This window comes from Rhyacophila brunnea, unplaced genomic scaffold, assembly GCF_057557595.1.
Source record: "Rhyacophila brunnea isolate RB1 unplaced genomic scaffold, BYU_Rbru_1.0 scaffold_24, whole genome shotgun sequence".
NCBI classification, from domain to species: Eukaryota; Metazoa; Arthropoda; class Insecta; order Trichoptera; family Rhyacophilidae; genus Rhyacophila; species Rhyacophila brunnea.
This window is the reverse complement of record NW_028232904.1, coordinates 4,671,194-4,692,247: the sequence shown is the minus strand read 5'-3', so window position 1 is coordinate 4,692,247 and position 21,054 is coordinate 4,671,194. Positions and strand designations below refer to the sequence as shown.

Below are 21,054 nucleotides of genomic sequence, written 5' to 3'. Positions count from 1 at the left end.
ACTGGTGTGACAAAAAAAATCATGAAACCCCCTTTTTTACAAAACATTTTTGAGATTTTAAAAATTATGCGTGTTTTTTAAATTAATCGTGTGCAATAGCAACACTCTTATGGACCATAATGACAATTCTCTTCGGGTGTCACTATCTATGCGTCAAAGTCGAAACGAATCTCAAGATATACGAAATTCCTGATAATAAATGTGTTTCGGGCCGCACATAAAAGCTTAAAGGGCCGCAGGTTGAGTATCGCTGGGTTAACCTAACCAAACCTAACCTAACCCACCCTAACCTAACCTAAACTAACCCAAACTAACAAATAATCCAGTATATCGGGTATTTTCAAAATGTGTTTTCCGCTGTATTCCTCATAACCGAACTGTACCAAAAAATCTTTTTTAGAAAAAAATACGACACTCGATGGGACTTCAACATGTAACCGCTGGATTCGCGACAGTGTGATTTTTCAATTAAACTACCGGCATCCTACTCAATTACGATAATTTTAATTAGTATTTGTTACATGAAATGCTTATCAAATTGCGTTATGTTTTTAACATAATAAATATATCAATATAACATAACATCACAAAAATAGCGTTAACTTCTTTCTAGGAGAGAAACGACTTTCGTTTATAAGTTTTTTTCTGCAAACACTGGTGAAATAATATGAATTTAAACGTTTTATTAAATAAAAATTAATACACAATATAATATTCAGTACTCAAATCACGTATTTCAAAAAGATCAGGAGCGGTTTCGTCTACCTAATTCATTGCAAACAGCATCAGCTATTTGTACAAATATGGTCTTAAGCATCATAAAAAGTGCCTTATATTTTTCACAGAAAAAAGTGGATGAATAAAAACTATTTTATTATTACAACGTTTTTTTTAGGTCGTATTCTTATTTGTCCGGTGGTTGTTTGTCCGGCAAAAATCTTGCAATCGATTTTTAACTAACTTCCCGACTAGCTAGACATTTGAAACTTTTAGAATATATCAGAACACGATTCCAATGCATTTTTAATACTTTTAGCCATTTTTAAGTAGAATTAAATTCATTTTCAATTAATTCTGTTTTGTAAGAAAAGTTATTTCGGAAGAAATCCGTAATCCAATCCACTATTATTGGTTGCTAGGAAATTATTAATATATACATGTGTTACTATGGAAATCAAAATGACATTTCAGTATTACTTCTATCAAATACATTTTTTTTGATCGTTTAAGCTAGTCAAGTCAAGTTTATATGATTCAACAGAAAATTTAAAAACGTTGTATATAAAAAGTTCTTTTTATCTTGTAATTAATAACTTTCATTCCACAATGGACAGAATTTGAATTAAAGCAATAAGATTTTTAATGTTGACTTTTTAATCTATGGTCGAAGAAGATTGTGTAAAATCATATTAAGACTAGGATGAGTATTTGAGATATATTTCCTTATTACTGAAACCTGATATTCAAAAAACATTACCCCATTTCTAACTTGTAAGGGAAAAAATATTTTCTCGAATCCATGTATTCATATTTATATATTTACAAATCGTAAACTTTTCAAATTATTTAAAAATTTAATATCTAGAATAGTATTAAAAAAAACAGTATAAAAAGAGTAAATACAACAATATTATAAAGTACGTGAAAGTATGCCTAATGAGCTGTATGAATGACTTGTATTTTAAGAATGTTATAAAGCATTGTCTACGTAAACTCATCCTAGCGTAGGTCTAATATGTCAATATCCGCAATTTGGTTGAACTTAGCTATGGCCTGCCCAATTATATTGATATAACCAGTGGCAGGTTAGTTCTGCAGCTTCGGAGAAAGGGACTTCCTCCCTCTTCCATGTCGACCCTGTCGGGAGTCTGTCCCGAGTTAGCTGATGGGTCTCTGTCTGAGATGGTTGGATTATGAAGCAGGCTAGGAGCTAGAGGAATAGAGACACTTCCTCATTGTGGGTAATACCCACTGTAACCATTTTATGTATTCAGATTACCTTGAAACAGAGCCATTCTAACATATAACAACCTTAAAATCAATTTAAAAAAAAGTGATAAATATTATATGTAGTATTGGGGCAGTTAATTATCACGGGACCACTATGACCGCATTAACCATGAGCTGTCAAATGTCGTTGAGTAACATAGTTAACACGTCTTACTTGTTTCTAAATGAATCCTGTTAGAATTCAAGTAAGACGTGTTAACTTACTATTTTAACAATTATTATTGTAGATAATCGCCTTATCTGTGGAACTGCTCCGAGTGATATTCGTGATACCCACGATGGTCCCGCGGCTTAAGCGTTGGACTATAGCATCGTGGGTCCCAGGTTCGAATCCTGGGTGTGGCAAGTACACATATTGTTTTTCAATTTGTATGAGTCTGAGTATGGACCTTATAGGTTTAGCAAGTGGCTGACATCCATTTCTCGTAAAAACAAAAATCTGTTGATACAAACAATTTGATCTTATTAGGATTAGACATGGTCGAAAGAAAAGAAGATATTCGTGTTATTTAATACTAACTTCAACTATAAAAATAACGTGTTATCTACCGTGTTAAATATTTAGAATAGCCCTGCTAATAGGCTTAGGTACATGAGGCAGCCTTTACTCTGTCCTGTTATAAGTAAAATATCGTAAAGAATAGGTCAATTGAGTTAGCATATTTACTTGGTAGAATCCCATTTTAAAAGAAATGAAAATATAATTAATATTAAATTATACAGGTTTTTTAAAAAGGTTGGTCGATAGCTATTTTGGTTGTAACACCATTATCAAGACTAGTCTTGATATTAATTGTATTAATTATAATCTATTAATTATATTTTCATTTCTTGTAAAGAGACTTTGATCACTCAAAAAATGGCTGCATTTTGGAGTTAAGTAGTCAATATCCTCAAGGAAACAAACTATAACAAAGGACAATGTTGTCGAAAATAAATACAAACGATATTTAAAAAGTATTTCAACATGTTTAGTATTTTCTGCTAGAATTTAAAACCTTCTTACCTACCTATTAAGTATTTATTTAACATTCACTCTCCAATCCTCGGCGAAGTATCTTGATGGGTAAATTAAGATAGGGATGGGATAGTGGAAGGTTATTGAAGTATTTTTAATGCAGTTAAAACATTGTTGTGTGCTTTGCGAAAGATGAACGATAGAGGATAATAATTTTAATTTATGTGGTTGCAAGGTAAAAGTTCTCAAGTCGCGTTTTTAGGAAATTAAGATTTTAATGCCAATGTTTTTAAAGAATCGTGCTATTCTTTTGTGTATCATAGATTTTGTCACATGTAACCAAAATAAATCGATATTTTATTTTGAAGAAATAGCTTAAATCGAGATAATTATTTTTAACTCTAAGTAAAAAAACTTATTTAAAACATTGAATATAACACAATATCAAAAGTTTAAATATACATAAATAATGTAAAAGAAATAAAAAAAGATACACCAATTAACTTCTAAGCAAGAATATTTTGAAAACTGTGATTTATTTCAAAACCGATTATCTCCGCTGCAACCAAAATGTCTTAAGCACTTTTACCCCGACATCCACAGGTTTTTAATTGAGATCTTAAGATTCATCATTATCAGCTAACATTCACTCCAAACCAGCCCGCCGCGCACCGCCCTTGGTCGTAATTCAAATTCAATTTTTTTTTTTTTTTACATAAATATAGTGAAAATTACAAATTATTAATTTAAGTCGTTCACAACACGACATTCAGAAACAAATAAATATTATTAAAACAGTATTATATAAAAAAATAGATCAGTATTAAGTTATTAAACAGTACAAAAGTGTAAATACAATTATAAATATTATAAATTAGATCGTAAATTTTCAAGCGTATCAAAATGACCCACGTTTGATGTGATGCATCAGCAGTTGTTTACGCATGTGAATGTCTCAGGAGCAGATGCTCAAGACTGAAGTCACCACGTACTCAAATGTGCTTTGGCTAAGTTTATTGAGACTTAATTTTATAAAAAAGGTGTGAGAGAGGAACGTCGCATTCCGATCAAAAGAGATAGACATAAAATTATATGCGACAAAGAGAGACATACTTAAGTGTGAGAAAGACATATAAGTGAAATCAAGATATTATTATGATTTGTCGGGTGTAAGAATGTATAGAAATACTCGTATGATTAAAATTAAGTTGTTATGGTTTTTTGATCATTTTATAGATAATACAAATAGAAAATTATGATAATGAAACCTTATAAGACTCATTTATGTTTTAAAAAAATAGCCATTTTTCCTATTGTAATATTGTCAACCTCGTACGATAACTCAAGATGACATTATAATCATAGTATGTATAGGGAAGGGAATAAGACCAAGTTAATGGTTGTCGATCGGGATAACCTTCTACCAACAGCAAGTATACTCCAAAACTTGGAAACAGTGGACGAGTTTGTATATCTGGAACCATCAGTGGAAAGGGCGGATGTGAAACGGAAATAAGAAGGCGCACACAGATTGCAAAAACTGCGATGACACGTCTTACCACTATAATATTATGGAAGGATTGGGGAGTTTCGATTGTCACAAAAATGATGTTTGTGCAAACATTAGTGTTCTCTATATTTTTATACGGAGTCGAGTCATGGACCCTGAAGGCAAGGGAGCAGAAGGCAATTGATGCCTTTGAGATGTGCATAGGACGAACCATTCAATCATCCAGAAACTGCAGATAAAGGAACGGGAACGGCTCTCGACAATATGTCTGAGACGAATTCTGCAGTTTATTAAACATATTGTCCGCGTACGTATTGCGCAAACCTGACAACCTGAGAGACTGATGGTTTTGGGTGGCCTCCAGGGAAGGTGAAGCAGAAGAAGATCATCTGCGTGCAGGAGCGAGTGAAAGAGCTGACTGGGGGCACCATTCATTCTGCCATGAGAAGTGGAAGATCGAGAATGATGAAAATCTTGGTCGCTCAAAGGATGGCAAAATTAAAAAGTGGTCACGATCCTCAGCCATGAGTGTACGACCAAAAATAAATAAGAATAATGAAACAACCAGTTTATGCATACGTACACTGCATTTTTAAGGATGCTAGTATCTGCCTTGGAATTTTTGTCTGGGGCGTTTCCAAGTTAAGTAAACTAAGATAATTGAATCAAAGTTTAAGTCATCGCTCAGCTTTTGTGGGGCATTATAAATTTCCCTCAATGTGGCAGTGGGGCGCAAGGTCTGCTATAAATACAAGTGAATCCCCGAACGCACGTCAGTCTAAGTCAAGTGCTCTCACTGTTCGCGTCAGTGTCCGTTGTTCGCTCACTCCCTCATACACACCTATTATCAAAGGTAAGCTTTCTTATTATAAATACAATTAGCAAAACCCTCACCCCAAAATTAGGGTGTGACATCTTTGAAAATTCTATATTCGATTTAACACAGTGATTCTAAAAGATAATAACCAATACTCTTTTACAATAAATATTATATGTTAAGTAATATAATAAGTATAACAAAGATTAAAGCTACAACGTAAGAAATAAATGAGTGGTTCAAAATAATTATGGATCAAGTCCATCAAAATGGATCCTGAGATATTTGGACCTAAAGTTAAAACTCCTTTTGTAAAATTCAGGAATGTTTTCACTGTATATACTTACCATATTTTGATAGTACATGGATCAATTAAAATAAATAGTCGCAACATAAAGTATATTCAAGCTTTATTAATATTAGCAAACTAATGTTAGCAAATACCTCTTTATACTGCTGAAGGAACTGTCAAAATGGACATGATTCACATTTAATTTAATGTCTTATCAATACTAGTATTGCTATTTATGCGGAAAATTGTAAAGCCACGATTGTGATATTAACACACAATTCTGTTTTATCTAGCCACTGAAACAACACAATATAAAAATCTGTTTTATCTAGCCACTGAAATAAAAAAAAAAAGAATTTTATGAAAATTGGACTTGATCCATAATTATTGTAAACCACCCAAATATATCTAAGTACCTAGTTTAGGGATAGGATAATAAATGTGTCTAACTTTAGTTTCATTTCAGTAGATATTTTGTATAATTTATCAATTAACAAAAGTTTTGCCACCCAACCGGAATAATTGCTAAAAATTAGCTTTTAAATGATAATAAATATTTTTTTTCTTTATGTGAATGTACATTGGTCATTATGTAAATTTTAAATTGTTAAAATCGATAAAATGAATTAATGCATTATTAAAATAGAATTAGTTTCATCTTGAGCAAACTAAATTGACTTGTTTTTGTTTTATACATTTCAATTTATTACTTTTAGAATAGAATTTTACATTGCAGAATATATTGTAGGCAAATATTTTTTTTAAATGGTTTTAATTATATATATATATATATATATATCTAGATCTAACCTGTCGTCAGAAATATATATTATAATACTATACTACAGTAGGAATTTCCATATATATATTATGTCAATTGGATTAAGCCGTTGTTACTTTAAATTCTACTCTGTTATACAGCATCTATTTGGATTTGATTTTCAATCTCGATTTACTTAAATACTAGTAATTTGTACTATATATCGTCCCCTTAGAATAGAACAAGCCTAACAGATTTTTTGTGAAAATACTTTTATCGTACTAAAAAAATCCTTTTTTGATTCTCTTATGGGAGTGGGAAAAAAGGTTATCAGCTTAGATCATTCCAAGCTTAACTATATACTCCATACTGTATCTGTTCGGCCTAGTAAATAAAGTGGTCTTAAATTAAAAAAAAAATATCAATGTGGATTTGTATATTTAAATTCTAATGGATTTAAATTGTGTACTATACTATTTGAGACGTTTTTCACGACCCGAGTTTTGCCTTTCGGCATCTTTATTATTTGTAATTACTAATGAACTATTATTAGTTTTTGACAATTTATTATACGCTTATCGAGTGTATTATTATTGATTAGATAGGGGATTTTTTACAAACACTTATCATCATAATTTGTTTGTTATATTTTTTTTATTATTGTGATCTTTGACTTAATAGGTAGGTGATAAAGTTTTACCTACTTTATTGTATTGATTTGTTATATTATAAGTTAGAGTTAATAGTATTCATTGTCAGTGTGTATTTGCATTTTGGTGAGTGTACACAGTGCCTGAAGATGCCGAAAGGCAAAACGTGGGTCGCAAAAAACGACTCAAATGGAATAGTACAAAACTTAATTCCATTAGAATTTAAATTCGAATTCCATCAAGTACCTTCGGTCGATAGTATTAATATGGGCCATAAAAACTTCGAAAGTCTTAAAAGACTATGTATTAATTGGCCTAGTAGATAAAGTGGTATTGAATAAAAAAAAATGTCAATATGGACATATTTCCACGTAAATTATAATGTATGCTTGCTTATGTGTAAAATAAAACGTACAAACAAAATTTGTTTCATAACTTATTTGCAGAAATCAAAATGTCAATAGATACACTCCTTAGTTGGTAGAGCGTACGCCTATTTGAATGTATTTGAATATTGTAACGTCCGGACGTGTGTGCAGTTGGATTCGTCGATGTCAAACTTTTCCAATTATAATACATGTGTGCGCAAAGGTCTTCCATGGAATGTGGAGTACCATGGCCCTCACAAGGGGGAGGCTGACGGGGCTGTAGCCTGGTGGCCCGGCGTGGCGAGTCGACCAGATAGTGAGATTAACAAATTAAATTTTGATTATTAAAAAAAATTAAATTATAAAATTTGCATAATAGCAAAAAAGTCGCCTGCGGCGCTAGTTTCCTTCAATAATGTTATTATTTAAAATTATATGGTTGTTTGATACAATTTTTAATTGTGTATCGATTCCCGACAACTCCATAATTTAATTGGATAGGTAGGTACATGTATTCAAATATACAAAAAAAAAAACATTAAATATACACATTAATTTTATCGCGTACATCATATTATGGCCATCATCATTTTGGCTTTACTACGGACTGTAGAGCGTCACACTGCCTTTATCCTTAACGATAGGTAGGGGGGGCGCCAAAGATCTTAGCCTGGGAGCCCGCTTCAAGATGTGGTGCCCATGTGGAGCACCCTTCGTCAACATCACGTAATTTCGTTCACGTTGATTTTATTCTTATCAAATTCAATTTTATTGAAAATACATAGCAAGTTTCGGAAAGCCCTAAAAAGTATACATATTAGAAAAAATCTTTAAAAAAGATCACAACGAATGGGATTCAAACTGACATCTATTACTCTAAGTAAAACATTTTTTTCTAATATTTCATATAAGTGCTTACTTAGGTGTTATAATTTATAATATATACGTTTCAATAATATTTTTACCACGTTTTTCTTAGCTCGTATTCTTGTTTGTCCGGTGGTTGTTTATCCAGTACAAATCTTGCAATCGATTTTTAACTAACTTCCCGACTAGCTAGACATTTGAAACTTTTAGAATATATCAGAACACGATGCCAATGCATTCTTTTAATACTTTTAGCCATCTTTAAGTAGAATTGAATTCATTTTCAGTTAATTCTGTTTTGTATGAAAAGTTATTTCTGAATAAATCCGTAATCCAATCCACTATTATTGGTTGCTAAGGGGGTCGTCCTAGCAACTAAATCATTAATATATACGTGCGTTACTATGGAAATCAAAATGATATTTCAGTATTCTATATTTGTTTGTTTGTTGCAAAATAGCAAAAAAAAATGATTTGTTGACAATTGCCTTATTTGTCCTAAATTATTAATACATATAATTGTCAAGTTTATATGATTCAACAGAAAATTTAAAATCGTGGTATATAAAAACTTCCTTTTATCTTGTAATTATTTTTATAAATTAAAAAAGAATACATATTTTTATAATGTTATTCATTTCTAAATAATGAATCAGGCCATGCGATCCAATGATAGCAGTGCAGTGAAATAGAGTAATGCGGTAGTAGAAGTGAACATCACATAAACACTAGGAAACACATTATCCATTGCGTGTACGTACGCATATGTAAGTATCATTGAAGAGTTCATTAGCGAAGGATGGAGGTAAGCTATTAAGATCGGCCATAAATAGTGCACATTAAACTTTGTTAGTCATACGTATTTGTTTTTATTGAACGCAGACTACAATTTACAGATGGTGTTGGTTAGTTTTTAAAACTCAATTAAACCCTGCCTAAACCAAACAATTATAGTTTTGGTATACTTTGGGTGATACGACAAAATTGTACACACTTTTTCAGTCATACTTATTTGTTTTCGTTGTATTATGAACACATATTACAGATGCCTATACAAAACTATAATCGATAAAAAAATATTTTTCTATCTATAAAATAACTTAAATTATGTATGGTTTAATCAATCGATGGCATAACTTCAGATATTTTATAAATAAACAGATATTTTGTGGCTATTATTTAGTATGTCTTGGATTATGTAGGTTTTAATTAAATTAAAAAAAAAAACAACATACACTATCTTAGTTCAATGAAAACAAAATAAAATATTTACGACTGTATATCTCATTACTAGGGTCCGGATTTATAATGCTAGTGCATGTTTTGTTAGGGTGTATGCACAGCTATGAGAGTTGCACAGAAATCTGTTTTGAAAGACACAGAATCCAAAAATAAAATTTTTATGTGCATATAAATGCATATTTGAGACGTTAGAGCATATTTGAGACATTAGTGCGTTTTTCATATATAAATGCATATTTTAGAGCTTTTGATTTTATAATTTTAGTTTTTTTAAATTATTTTATCGAAATATAACTAAGTTAGGAAGGTAGATAGTTTAGATGGACTTACATTTTTAATGCCATCTCCGAGTTGTGGGTTTATCAGAAAAAGTGAAGTCAACTCGGGAACTTTTATTTTCAGTTTGTCCAATCACCTCTGTGGACGTTGAGAGGTCGTTTTCCGCATATAAACGAAATACTGACAAGTACCTATGCGGAAAAATTTAATGCCAGAGCAAATTGAAAAAAATATTGTATTTTTTTTTTAACAGAAAATAGAGCTTAGGAATGGTTAAGTGTGTCGTTTTTGTTTTTTAAGTTATGTTTGGTTGACATTGCATTTATTATTCAATTATTTGTACTTGTGAAAAAACTATTTTGAAAATTGTAATTGATTAACTTTATATTCATTATTTGTGTTTTTTTTGTTCTGCTATCGTATTATGTTGAAAATTATTAATTAGTTATTCGTTTTTTTGTAACACTGGGTAAAGTTGGTATTTACAATTTTTTCCCACAAAAATGTCAATTTTAACTGCATAATTCTTCGGTTTTATTGCATATTTCATTGATTTTAAGTGCATGCATATAATCATGTTTTTTGTTGCATATAAATCCGCTCCCTACGCATTACATTACATTTTGTTTCTACGTTCATTATAAGTGGCTAATGATCAAAATCATCTTGTCAAAATGAAACCATTAGTTATTTTATCAACTAATTATTTGTAATACTTAAAAAATCAGCGAAAGCTTTTGATAGAAAAAAATCTATACAATACTCACCTTAACTAACCAAACATATTCACTGCTAACTTGTAATCATAAAAACGATGTCAGTCAAACTATGTCCAAATCACTTGATATTTCTAAGTTGTAATAAATTATAATTAGTACTTGAAAATAAATTTTACAAAACCGGTCATCAGTAAAACTAAAAAGTTTAATGCGATTTGGTTGTTTTTTTCAAGTTTTCTTCCAAACCGTGTATCTTAAAACCAGGATCTAAATAAACTGATAGTATACTATTAATCATTTTATTTATAAAATTATATAATTATTTATCGTTATTTTTATTTTTAAAGTAATAACTGCCACTATGACGTTTAATAGTTTGTTTACGTAACGAATTGCAAATGGCCGACAATAATAAATTCGCTGCCTTGGCAACGGAACAATAATTCTAAACTATAATATTATACTGTATAATCGTCACGATTGGAGTATCATACTGTGGCATAATGGCAGTGAGTTTGGCTGATAACCGAACAATCGGTGGTTCGAATCCAATCGAGTGCGTTTATTGTGTGAAAAAATAAATTATGTGTTACATGTCACACGCCAAAAATACACTCTGATCTGATTTTCCAAACGCACCTAGAGAAGTCTAACTTCAAAAAACCTTATAGATGTGGACTGTAGAAAGGAAAAAGGGTGTATCACTCAGTTTATTCAAAATAGGTTTTATTGCATAATAATGTTGTGCCCAAAGGATATAACCTACAAATGCCAATTTATCATCCAAATGTAGCCAGCAATTTTAAAAACAGTAGGAAGTGACATGGGAAAAATGACTTATTTTTTAATATTAATACTATCGACCGAAGGTAATTTGAATTTAAATTCTAATACATTTAAGTTTTGTACTATTCCATTTTTGTCGTTTTTTGAGACCCGTTTTTTATAAACACTAACCAACAAATTATGAATAGTTGGTTATATTTTTATTGTGATACTTGTCTTAATAGGTGGTCATTAGGTCCTGACGAAGAATAGGAAGAAATAATAGTCCATTTACTTAAATAATAATTAGTGATTTTTTTGTTTCTCGGGGGCGGCCCGGACTCGAAAGCCCACCACTTGTGTACAAACCTGATTTAAAAAGTTTGTTTCCATGATATCTGCGACTGTCATCGGATCCGTGTGACCTATTTCATTTATTTATTTAATGATTCACAGGCCATCAGCAGTTTTGAACGCTCAGTGAGAAAGGGAAAAAAATCATAACATATACTATTTTGCATACAAAATTCATAGCTAAATTACTACTTACAAGTAAATACTATTTTACTTAAATAACATTATATTAAAATGTTTTTCTCAACAAAGCCTTGAAAAACTTTTATTTTTACCATGTTGGGTTAAATGAAAAGGCCCGAAGTATCGAACAAATGTCTTACTTCGTAAACCCACTCCACATTAAGAACTACCACTCTATATTATTACATCTTACTGTCTTTTACCATTGTATGTATAACTATACTTCTGTATTCACTCCTCCGTCGCGCACTCACCTCACCTACGTCAAAATATCTTAAGAATTCTTCGGTAAACCCACATCTCGAACACCTAAATTGTATCGCTCTTCAGTTTATTGAGACTCAATATACATACCATAAAGAAGATGGTTACATGTAAATTGTACGTAAAACATTTCACCGTGGCACAGTTCGCCGTGAGCTTTCTTATCCGAAAGAGATGACGGTATGCTATACGGTCTCCAATTTTATTAGATTTAATATGAACATTAATTCAATTTTCATAGCTGATTTTGCCGAAATTCAAGAAAAAAGACAACCTAATCTAACCTATCAAATAATCCAGTATATCGGCTATCTTCAAAACTTGTTTGCTGCTGGCTTCCTGTAAGTGTAAACTGATAAGAACCGTGTTTTATTTAGACATGAATGTTATGTTAGTACTATATGACTCAAAGAGGTTGGATGGTCTTTAATATACGACCATATATTTCCGATACAACATTTCACGCTGAAGTGTGATACGGCGAACTGCATACGTACAAGTTTCCGGACACGAAAGAAGACTCGTGAACGTAATTCATGTATATTCAATTCGACATTTAGTAATTAAAATAATATGAAATAACATTTTTATTTACCTTTTCGTTTATTGACTATGTCGAAATTGACCGATCATTGTTCAAAGGTCAAATAATCATTATAATGATATTATTACTATGTTCTGTAATCTAGCATTAAATTATACTGCATGTTTTTTTTTGTCCAATAAAATAAATACATTTGATTACAGTTTTTCCATTTTCGCTTTTTTTGTTAAATTAATTCTAGCATAATAATTTAGCGAATACATTTTTTTTTTTTTGTAATTCTGTGATATTAAAATAATCATTCTTGTATCATTATTTTCGCAAATAATCTGCTCAAATTGAGACAAAAAAAAAATGTAGAAAAACACAGTGTTTTAATGTTAAGGGGGAGTCTACGAGTTAAAAACGTGACAAAAAATACTAATCTTTCGAGTAGAGACTGAAAATTTTAAAGTTCCACAGTTACAACTATGTCAACATATTCTCAGATAGTCAATCCAGTCTGTAGCTCTCCAAAACCCATCATAACCTCGGCGCTATAATGACTGATTATTAAAACATAGGTTTGGTGGGTCCTGCCCCTTGCACTTGTGCCAAAAGTCAGGCTGGCCACCATCTTTTGTTGTTTATTTTATACTAGAAGGAAGGTCGGTCTAATGGGGTTCCATTGAGACCGCTGGAAAGAAATGATATCGGTAAAGGGATGGTGGATAGGTTAGCTACAGCTAGGGGGGCATAAGCAGGAGTATCTCCTTCGGTCTGCTAAACTCAGTATCTGTAGTGATGTCGTAGTTCTGTAAGTCTGAAATGGTAGTGTTAAGCTGATAGGTCATGGCGCCAAAGAATGGAGTCTAGTGTTAAGACAACAGATATAATATTACCTTTTTAAATTTACACACTAGTTTACTACATCAGTTACTCGTCCGAACGACTTTTTTCACCATTTTTAATCATTTACGTACTAAGTAGGTTACTAATAACATGTCTTTAACAACACAAAGATTGTCTTTACATTAATTGCAGTATTAATAATATATACATTTATTTTGTTAAAAACAATCTCGGAAATAAAATGTTTTTAACAAGAAATTCTTTAATTTATATCTAATCGAGCTGCAACATTTGGGACGATAATATGTATTTAAAAAAAAACACTGTTTTAACACTCCTTATTTTTATTAAATAAATTTATATAACTTCCCCAAATTTAGGGCTCGAAATGGATAGGAACGCACCGGATCTATAAAATCACCAAAATTATCGCTCCGTCTCGTGGAAATATTAATTTGACCGTCTGAGCTAGATATGTCATATAATGAAAAATCTAAGCCTTATATTTATAAAATACATAAATACAATTACATAACAATGTTAATATTTTCTTAAAATTATCGACCGCTCCGGTTGGTAAAATTTTTCATTTCTAGGTACCTACCAAATATTTTCTTCGTTGAATTATATTTATTTTGTAATTTTGTTACAAGTGTCTATACTTATTTATATCACACTCTCCCTTAATAACGAGAAATTTATGCTATAATCATTAAATGAACATCGTATAACGAAAATATAAAATAAATGAAAAAAAAACAGTCAATGTTTTAATATCATATTTAGTGTATAAATCACAGCTAATCATTTTTAAATGTTAAATCTATATTTCTCACATATTATATACATATAATTAAATGTCAAATTATGTTTTTTTTATAAAAATAACGTAACATCCAATAAAACGCATTCTCGGACCAAACAAATATTTATATTAATATAGGTAAAATCACAAAAATAATCAATTTATTCACCACTTTAAACGAGTTATATAAACATATACTTAGTCAGAAATTTTTATGAATCATTTTAGATAATAACTAAATATTATACAAGCCGAAGAGAAGTGTTACTTTAGTGGTACTAGGGACATCTAGTCAAGTAATTAGGAAATATACAAATAACATTAAATGGTGTGTCCACTGCTACAGTATGAGAGGATAAAAATCAATGATAAATGTAGACGAAGACGACGTACCTGGTAGTAGATGATAGATCACTCTGATGGTGGCTGACTTCCGTTAGGAGTTGGCACTATAAAAATAAGTATTTTAATCAATCAATGCGTCTCCAAAACCATTTTTTTTAATTCAAAGATAAACCTACAATACTGTCATTAGTATAGATCAATTGAAAACAAAGTATCTTTTAGTTGCCATTTTTATTCACTTGCAGAGTCAATAATTATCCGTTATTTTGATCACATATTATTGCTCTCGGAATTGACTTAAAATGTATAATATTCTGTATACAAATACTCCATATATTTATTTAACTTAATCTGAGCTTTACAACATAAAAAAATTGTATAATTATTCAGCTTTATTTGAACCTTTACGCCTTTTTAAGATTATTTTTATCATTAGAATCACAGTAACTATTAGTTGTCTTCAGTAAGGCAATGAGTTAGTTAGTTTGAGTACCTAATACAGTGTTATTTTCGATACGTGGAGGCCCTAGGCGCTGATAGGTTCGGAGATCCCTCGCGAAAATAATTCCACCACCACTGGATGTCACAAAATATATGGCAATAATATGTAGTTTTGGTATCAAAACTTGTTTCTGTAAATGTTTTGTTTAACATTCGCATTGGGAAAAATAAGCCTCTCTTTAAGACTTGCATATGTCATTCTGAAGTAGTTAAAATGGTCACATTGCAGCTGTGGAAGTGTAAATCTAACCGTTGTCCATACCGATATACGTGAATAATGACACCGACTCTATATTCATAACATATGTAAGAAGCCTCTCCTTAGATCCAACCGTATGTATAATATATAATATTTCCATTCAGATGCTAACAGTTTTTTGTTGTTACAAGAAATGAACGTTAACCACTTGCTCAACTTATTAGGTCCATAGTCCATATTATTATGTATTTCCTAGACCCAGAATTTGAACCTGGGACTCACGGGACTCCACATTATTAGCCAACGCGTATGCTGCCCGGCTATCGTGGCCGTAATATCCCATTAATAAAAAAAACAAATCAGTATATTTATTTTCTTCATTGTACAGAACATAATTTTTATTCGGACCAATTTCGCGGGACAAAGTTGCGGACTCAACGCTAGCCAAAATAAAAGTCCAATATTTTTATTACTATAATATTACAACAACAATTGAATTTTTTTTTCATATTTTTAGTCAAATAACTTGTAGAGTATTGCATTATTTAGTTAAAATGTAAATGTATGCTAATTGTCTCAAAAATGCATCACACTTGCATAATTTTATGTTTGTCATTGAGGCGCTATCATTGTTACGTCAAGGATTATATCATTAATAGTTATATTATTATGAAATATTAAGATACTAAAATATGCAAGTATATGTAATAATCACAGATGACTATTTGAATAAAGAAACGGAAATTATCAAAAAAACTGAAGCAGTGAAAATGTCAATATTTTGCTAATGTCATCTTCTTTCGTCTCACTTTTGATACTTGATCACAAATCAGTTCCGTATATTCTTGATAACCGTCGATTGAGACATTCACCATTTTGGGCACGACTCCAGAGAATGATCCAAAGTTACATTTCACAAACGATCAGTAGGGCGATCGGGTAAATTATTGACTTGGGAGTCTTTCAGTGTAATTTTAGCTTTAGTTAATTTGAGATTAGATTAAATAATTAGATTAGATATATATTTTTTTTGAGCCAGGGTCAATCCACTGCTGGATGAAGGCCTCCCCCAGCTCCCTCCACTCTTCTCGGTTCCTTGCTTTTCTCTGCCACGTTCTTTCACCAAACCTGACAAGTCCGCCAATCCAGCGGGTTTTGGGGCACCCCTGTGGCCGCTTAGTGCCCCTCAGGTACCACTGAATGACTGTATTCGTCCAGCGATTGTTCGTTCGCCGTGCGATATGTCCGGCCCACCGCCATTTCATCAATTTGGTGATCTCTATCAGATATAGCATATATAAAAAAAATATTCGGAATAGTTTAAACGAAAATTTCATCCAATTACAAGAATCAGGGCATGACTACAACTTCCAATGATTTCCATACTGCCTCCCATAAAGTGATGTGTAAAATTATATATTTTTGAGGATTAAGGAATGCTGAACTAAAAATAAGCTCTAAAATGATTTTGGAAGTCCATAAGACGAGATATCCAACATGAATATGTAATAATTTAACCGTATGCTGACAATGATATCAAAGAACTGCAGAACTCTCTGGAGATACACTTACATATTATTATATCAATAATATTAGCGAATACAAAGAAAACTTAATGTCACCGAGACTAGCTGAGCCAGTCCAACCCTTTTTTTCTCTCTAAATTATTCCTTTATGTACCACGGTGCATGGTTGTTATATCAGTCTTGTGCGGCTCCATATCGAGATAGCAGAGTGAGACACGTTTTAAGTGTCATAGAAGGCGACACTGCATAGCCACAGCTGTATACACGTGACGGGTAGAGATGGGGAATGGGATCATATTATATTAATGTAATGAGTATTTCCATGTATGTTTTGCATGTGATTTAAATAATAACGATTTAACTATGTACTCAACAGCGTAGAACTAAGCTAAGTTACTCCGACATATAATGACAGTGACGAGGGGTGGACGTAGGCTGTTAAGACTCGACATAAATAGTGAACACTAATTATTTTCACTCATTCTTAATTGTTTTCATTTAACTAAAACTACAATTTGCAGATGGTGCTGATTTTTTTTTTTAATTCAATTAAACCCTGCACGTTTGTGCCATAAACGTTAATAGCCATAAACGTTATAGCCATAATGGTATAGGTATGCTATGGGTGATCCAACAAAATAGTACACACTTTTTCAAGCATACTTATTTACTATTTTCGTTGAATTGGGAATACATATTGGGTACAGATGGTATTGGCTAGTTTTTTTAAATTAATTAAGCCCTGCCTATTCTTCTTCTTCTTCTTCTTCCACGGCGCTACATCCCGGGGTGGAATTTGGCCTCCTCCACAACTGCTCTCCACTCACTCCGGTCCCTCGCCACACTTCTCCAGTTATCGGGTCTTCCTATATTAAGCCAGTCCACTTCTACGGAGTCTGCCCATCTCCTTCTTGGACGGCCTCTGGGTCTCTTCCGTTGGGGTAGCCACTTTGTCATGATCTTTGGCGCTCTAACTTCTGGCATTCTCTCCACATGTCCCGCCCATCGTAGTCTTTGGTACTTACAGTATCTTATGATTGTTTGCTGTTCAATCAGCTCTTCCAACTCGTGGTTCATTTTTATTCTGCAGTTCCCATTTTCCAACGTGGGTCCAAAGATTTTGCGGAAAATTTTGCGCTCGAAGACAGCTAATTTGTTTTCCTCGTTTTGAGTTAAGCACCAAGTCTCACAGCCATAAGTGACCACTGGCCTTATAATTGTTTTATATATTAGAAGTTTACTTCTTCGGCATAGAATTTTCGACCCCACCAGTCGCTTGCAGGCATATAAGCCCTGCCTGTACAAAATCATAATCGATAAAAAATATACTTCTATCTATAAAATATCTAAAAGTATGTATGGTTTAATTGCATTATTTTATATATATTTATAGATAAAAGAATATTTTTAGATATGGCTTAGGTTAGGCAGAGTTTAATTGAATTTTAAAAACTAACAAACATTATCTACACATTGTGGTTTTAGTTCAATGAAAACAAATACATTTGACTGACAAAGTTTAGTGTGCACTTTTTATGTTGGATCTTAACCCTTCGCCACTGGCTGATGATGAAAATTACGACGCTCATTTGTATATATTACGACGTGAATCCATTGACTTATTGTGTAATATATGGAAGATTAACTTTCATAACACATTTAGAGTTATATTGTTATATAAACAACACATTAAAAAGTGGTTTCTTGATACCCAGATGCAACGCATCGTAAATAATTTAGGTGATCTGTGCATCCAATTTACATTTTTATTTGTGTTATCAATACAAAATTTACATTATTTAAAATAATATACTAATACCGGTATATTTCCATAACACAATCTAAACTATTTCTGGTTTTAAATAAATTAAAAACATTGATCTGATAGGTTTCGCGCTTGTCCATGCGTTGATATTTTTTGACTTATAGTCGATAATAATTTAATTTAATATAGATGTACTAGGAAAACTTGTAGTAGGGTTTACATTAAGGCTATACTTCAGCTGGGGCACGGTCTAAAACGATCGTGACTACGTGACGCGAAGATTGTGCAAACGACGCCTGCAGAATAAAAATTAAATGCGTCCATTTAATGTTCTGTTTATTGTTCTATTAGTAACAATAATAATATATTCATTGACATGTTTTCTTTTTCAAGTAAATGGGTAACGTTTTTAGTCATCTTTGTGCGATTTAAGAATTAATACCCCCGTTGCCATCACGAAACAAATTGACGTGTTCACACCTCGACGGTCGCTCTCCGATTGCCGGCGAGTCTAAAATTTCGTCGCACCTATAGTTGAAAATTCGTATGAAGAAGAAGTATCGTCTTAATAATAATTAATACCATCTCAATTTCTTGATCACGGAATTCCGGGAATTAAAAACGTTGAAATCACGAAACTGCGGATTAATTTTGACGTAGAACTACGTCTTTTTAATCGGTAAGATAGGTCGCCAATCGCTCGGTAATGATGTCTAAAAATGTTATTTTTGAAAAAATAAATATGGTGAAACAAAAAGTATACCAATTGAAAATATTTTTTTTCTGACCGTGTCCGATCCTATTAAGATCATTTATGGGTCTTCACAGAGTGGAAGCTTGTATTAACAGATTTTTGTTTTTACGAGAAATGAATTGCTTGCTCAACCTATTACCTCCATGCCCTGACTCAAATATAAATTGAGAACAATAAGTACGTGTATTATTTGTTAGAGTAGTATCAGGATTCCAACCTGGGGCCTACGGCGCTGTAGGCCGACGCTTAAGCCACGCGGCCATCGTTTATAATATCAGGATCAATATCGAGATTGGCGAGACGGGTGGTCATTTTCGTATTTTTAAGATAAAATTTATAAACCATCCATTCATTGAATAGACATAACAAAGTCAAAAAAACATTTCGTTCGCTGATTTCACACTCCGGCTCAGTTTCATGCACTCGTAGCTAGCTATGCTCCTGCTGACAGTGGCGTGCTTAGGGACTTGGAGGTCCGAGGCACTGACTGAAAAAATAAAATAAAAACCGTAAACTCCAACTGCCACCGGTGGCGAAGGGCGGAGGTAGGCTGTTAAGATCCGCCATAAATAGTGCATACTGAACGTTATCAGTCATACGTATTTGTTTTCATTGAAATAATACTACAATTTACAAATGGTGTTAGTTAGTTTTTTTAATTCAATTAAACCCTGCCAAAACCAAGCCATATTAGATAATAATCAAACTATCTATCTGTTAAGTATCAAAAATTATACAATTAAATCATACATAACTGGATATTTTATAGATAGAATAATATTTTTTATCTATTATAGTTTGGTTAAAAAATGAACCAACAATTTATTTATTTGTAGTATGTATTCTTAATCCAACGAAAACAAATAAGTATCAATGAAAAGTTGTGCACAATTTTGTCATATCACCCTAAAATATATCAAAACTATTATGGTTTAGGCAGGGTTTAATTGATTTTTTAAAACTAACGAAAGCCATCTGTAAATAATTGTAGTCTTAGGTTTAATAAAAACAAATGCTTACGACAATAACAATGTTTAATGTGCACTATTTATGGCGGATCTTAACACCCTATCTCCACCCTTCGTTACTGCAACACACTTAGGAAAAAAACAATGTATTTCTTTCTTATCCCAATGTTATTGACGTTGCAATAATGATACCATAATACAATAATATTAATGATTTATTTTTATACGTATCCATTTGTTTAATTACGTTATATAGAGGATTGTTTTAATGTTAGTTGTAGTAATTTTGTTATCTATGCTGTGATAAATACGCATATTTTTAGACTTTAGTATAATTTGAACTATTTCGATGAACTATTAGATGCCTTCTAACAGAAATTATGTCAACAATCTTTCCATGTGCCATAGGAATATGTCGTCTGTACGAATATCAATCAATAACAATCAACTCTATTTAATTTCCAGCAAGGACCGAGGATGAAGTTCCTGGTAGGATTCGCCGTCCTGGCATGCTTCTGCGCAGCCGCCCACGCACAGTTTGCCAATGGAAGAATTCTGGAGCCGCCGGTACCAGAATTGTGCGCACAGAGAACCATCCACGAACGACGAGCTGATGGTAAGTCGACAATTTAAAAAAAATGTTTTATCACTACAACAGACCGCAGGGATACCCACATATAACATGACTTCAAAGTTTAAACGATAACAGAAATACTAATGAGAAAATCACATGCTGGTTGTAATAGGTCAATGTATTCAGTAGTGTTACCTCATCGGG

General features: G+C 32.1%; 1 protein-coding gene across 1 annotated transcript in view; it reads left to right on the top strand.

Moving 5' to 3' along the window:
* Positions 1–5,253: 5,253 nt before the first annotated feature.
* Positions 5,254–21,054, top strand: part of LOC147068912 (uncharacterized) — a 39,260-nt gene continuing 23,459 nt past the window's right edge. Inside the window, exons 1-2 of the mRNA XM_085951248.1 lie at positions 5,254–5,331; positions 20,742–20,892. Coding sequence (XP_085807374.1) covers positions 20,754–20,892 — 139 coding nt within the window. The 5' untranslated portion in view covers positions 5,254–5,331; positions 20,742–20,753. The remainder of the gene's footprint in view (positions 5,332–20,741; positions 20,893–21,054) is intronic.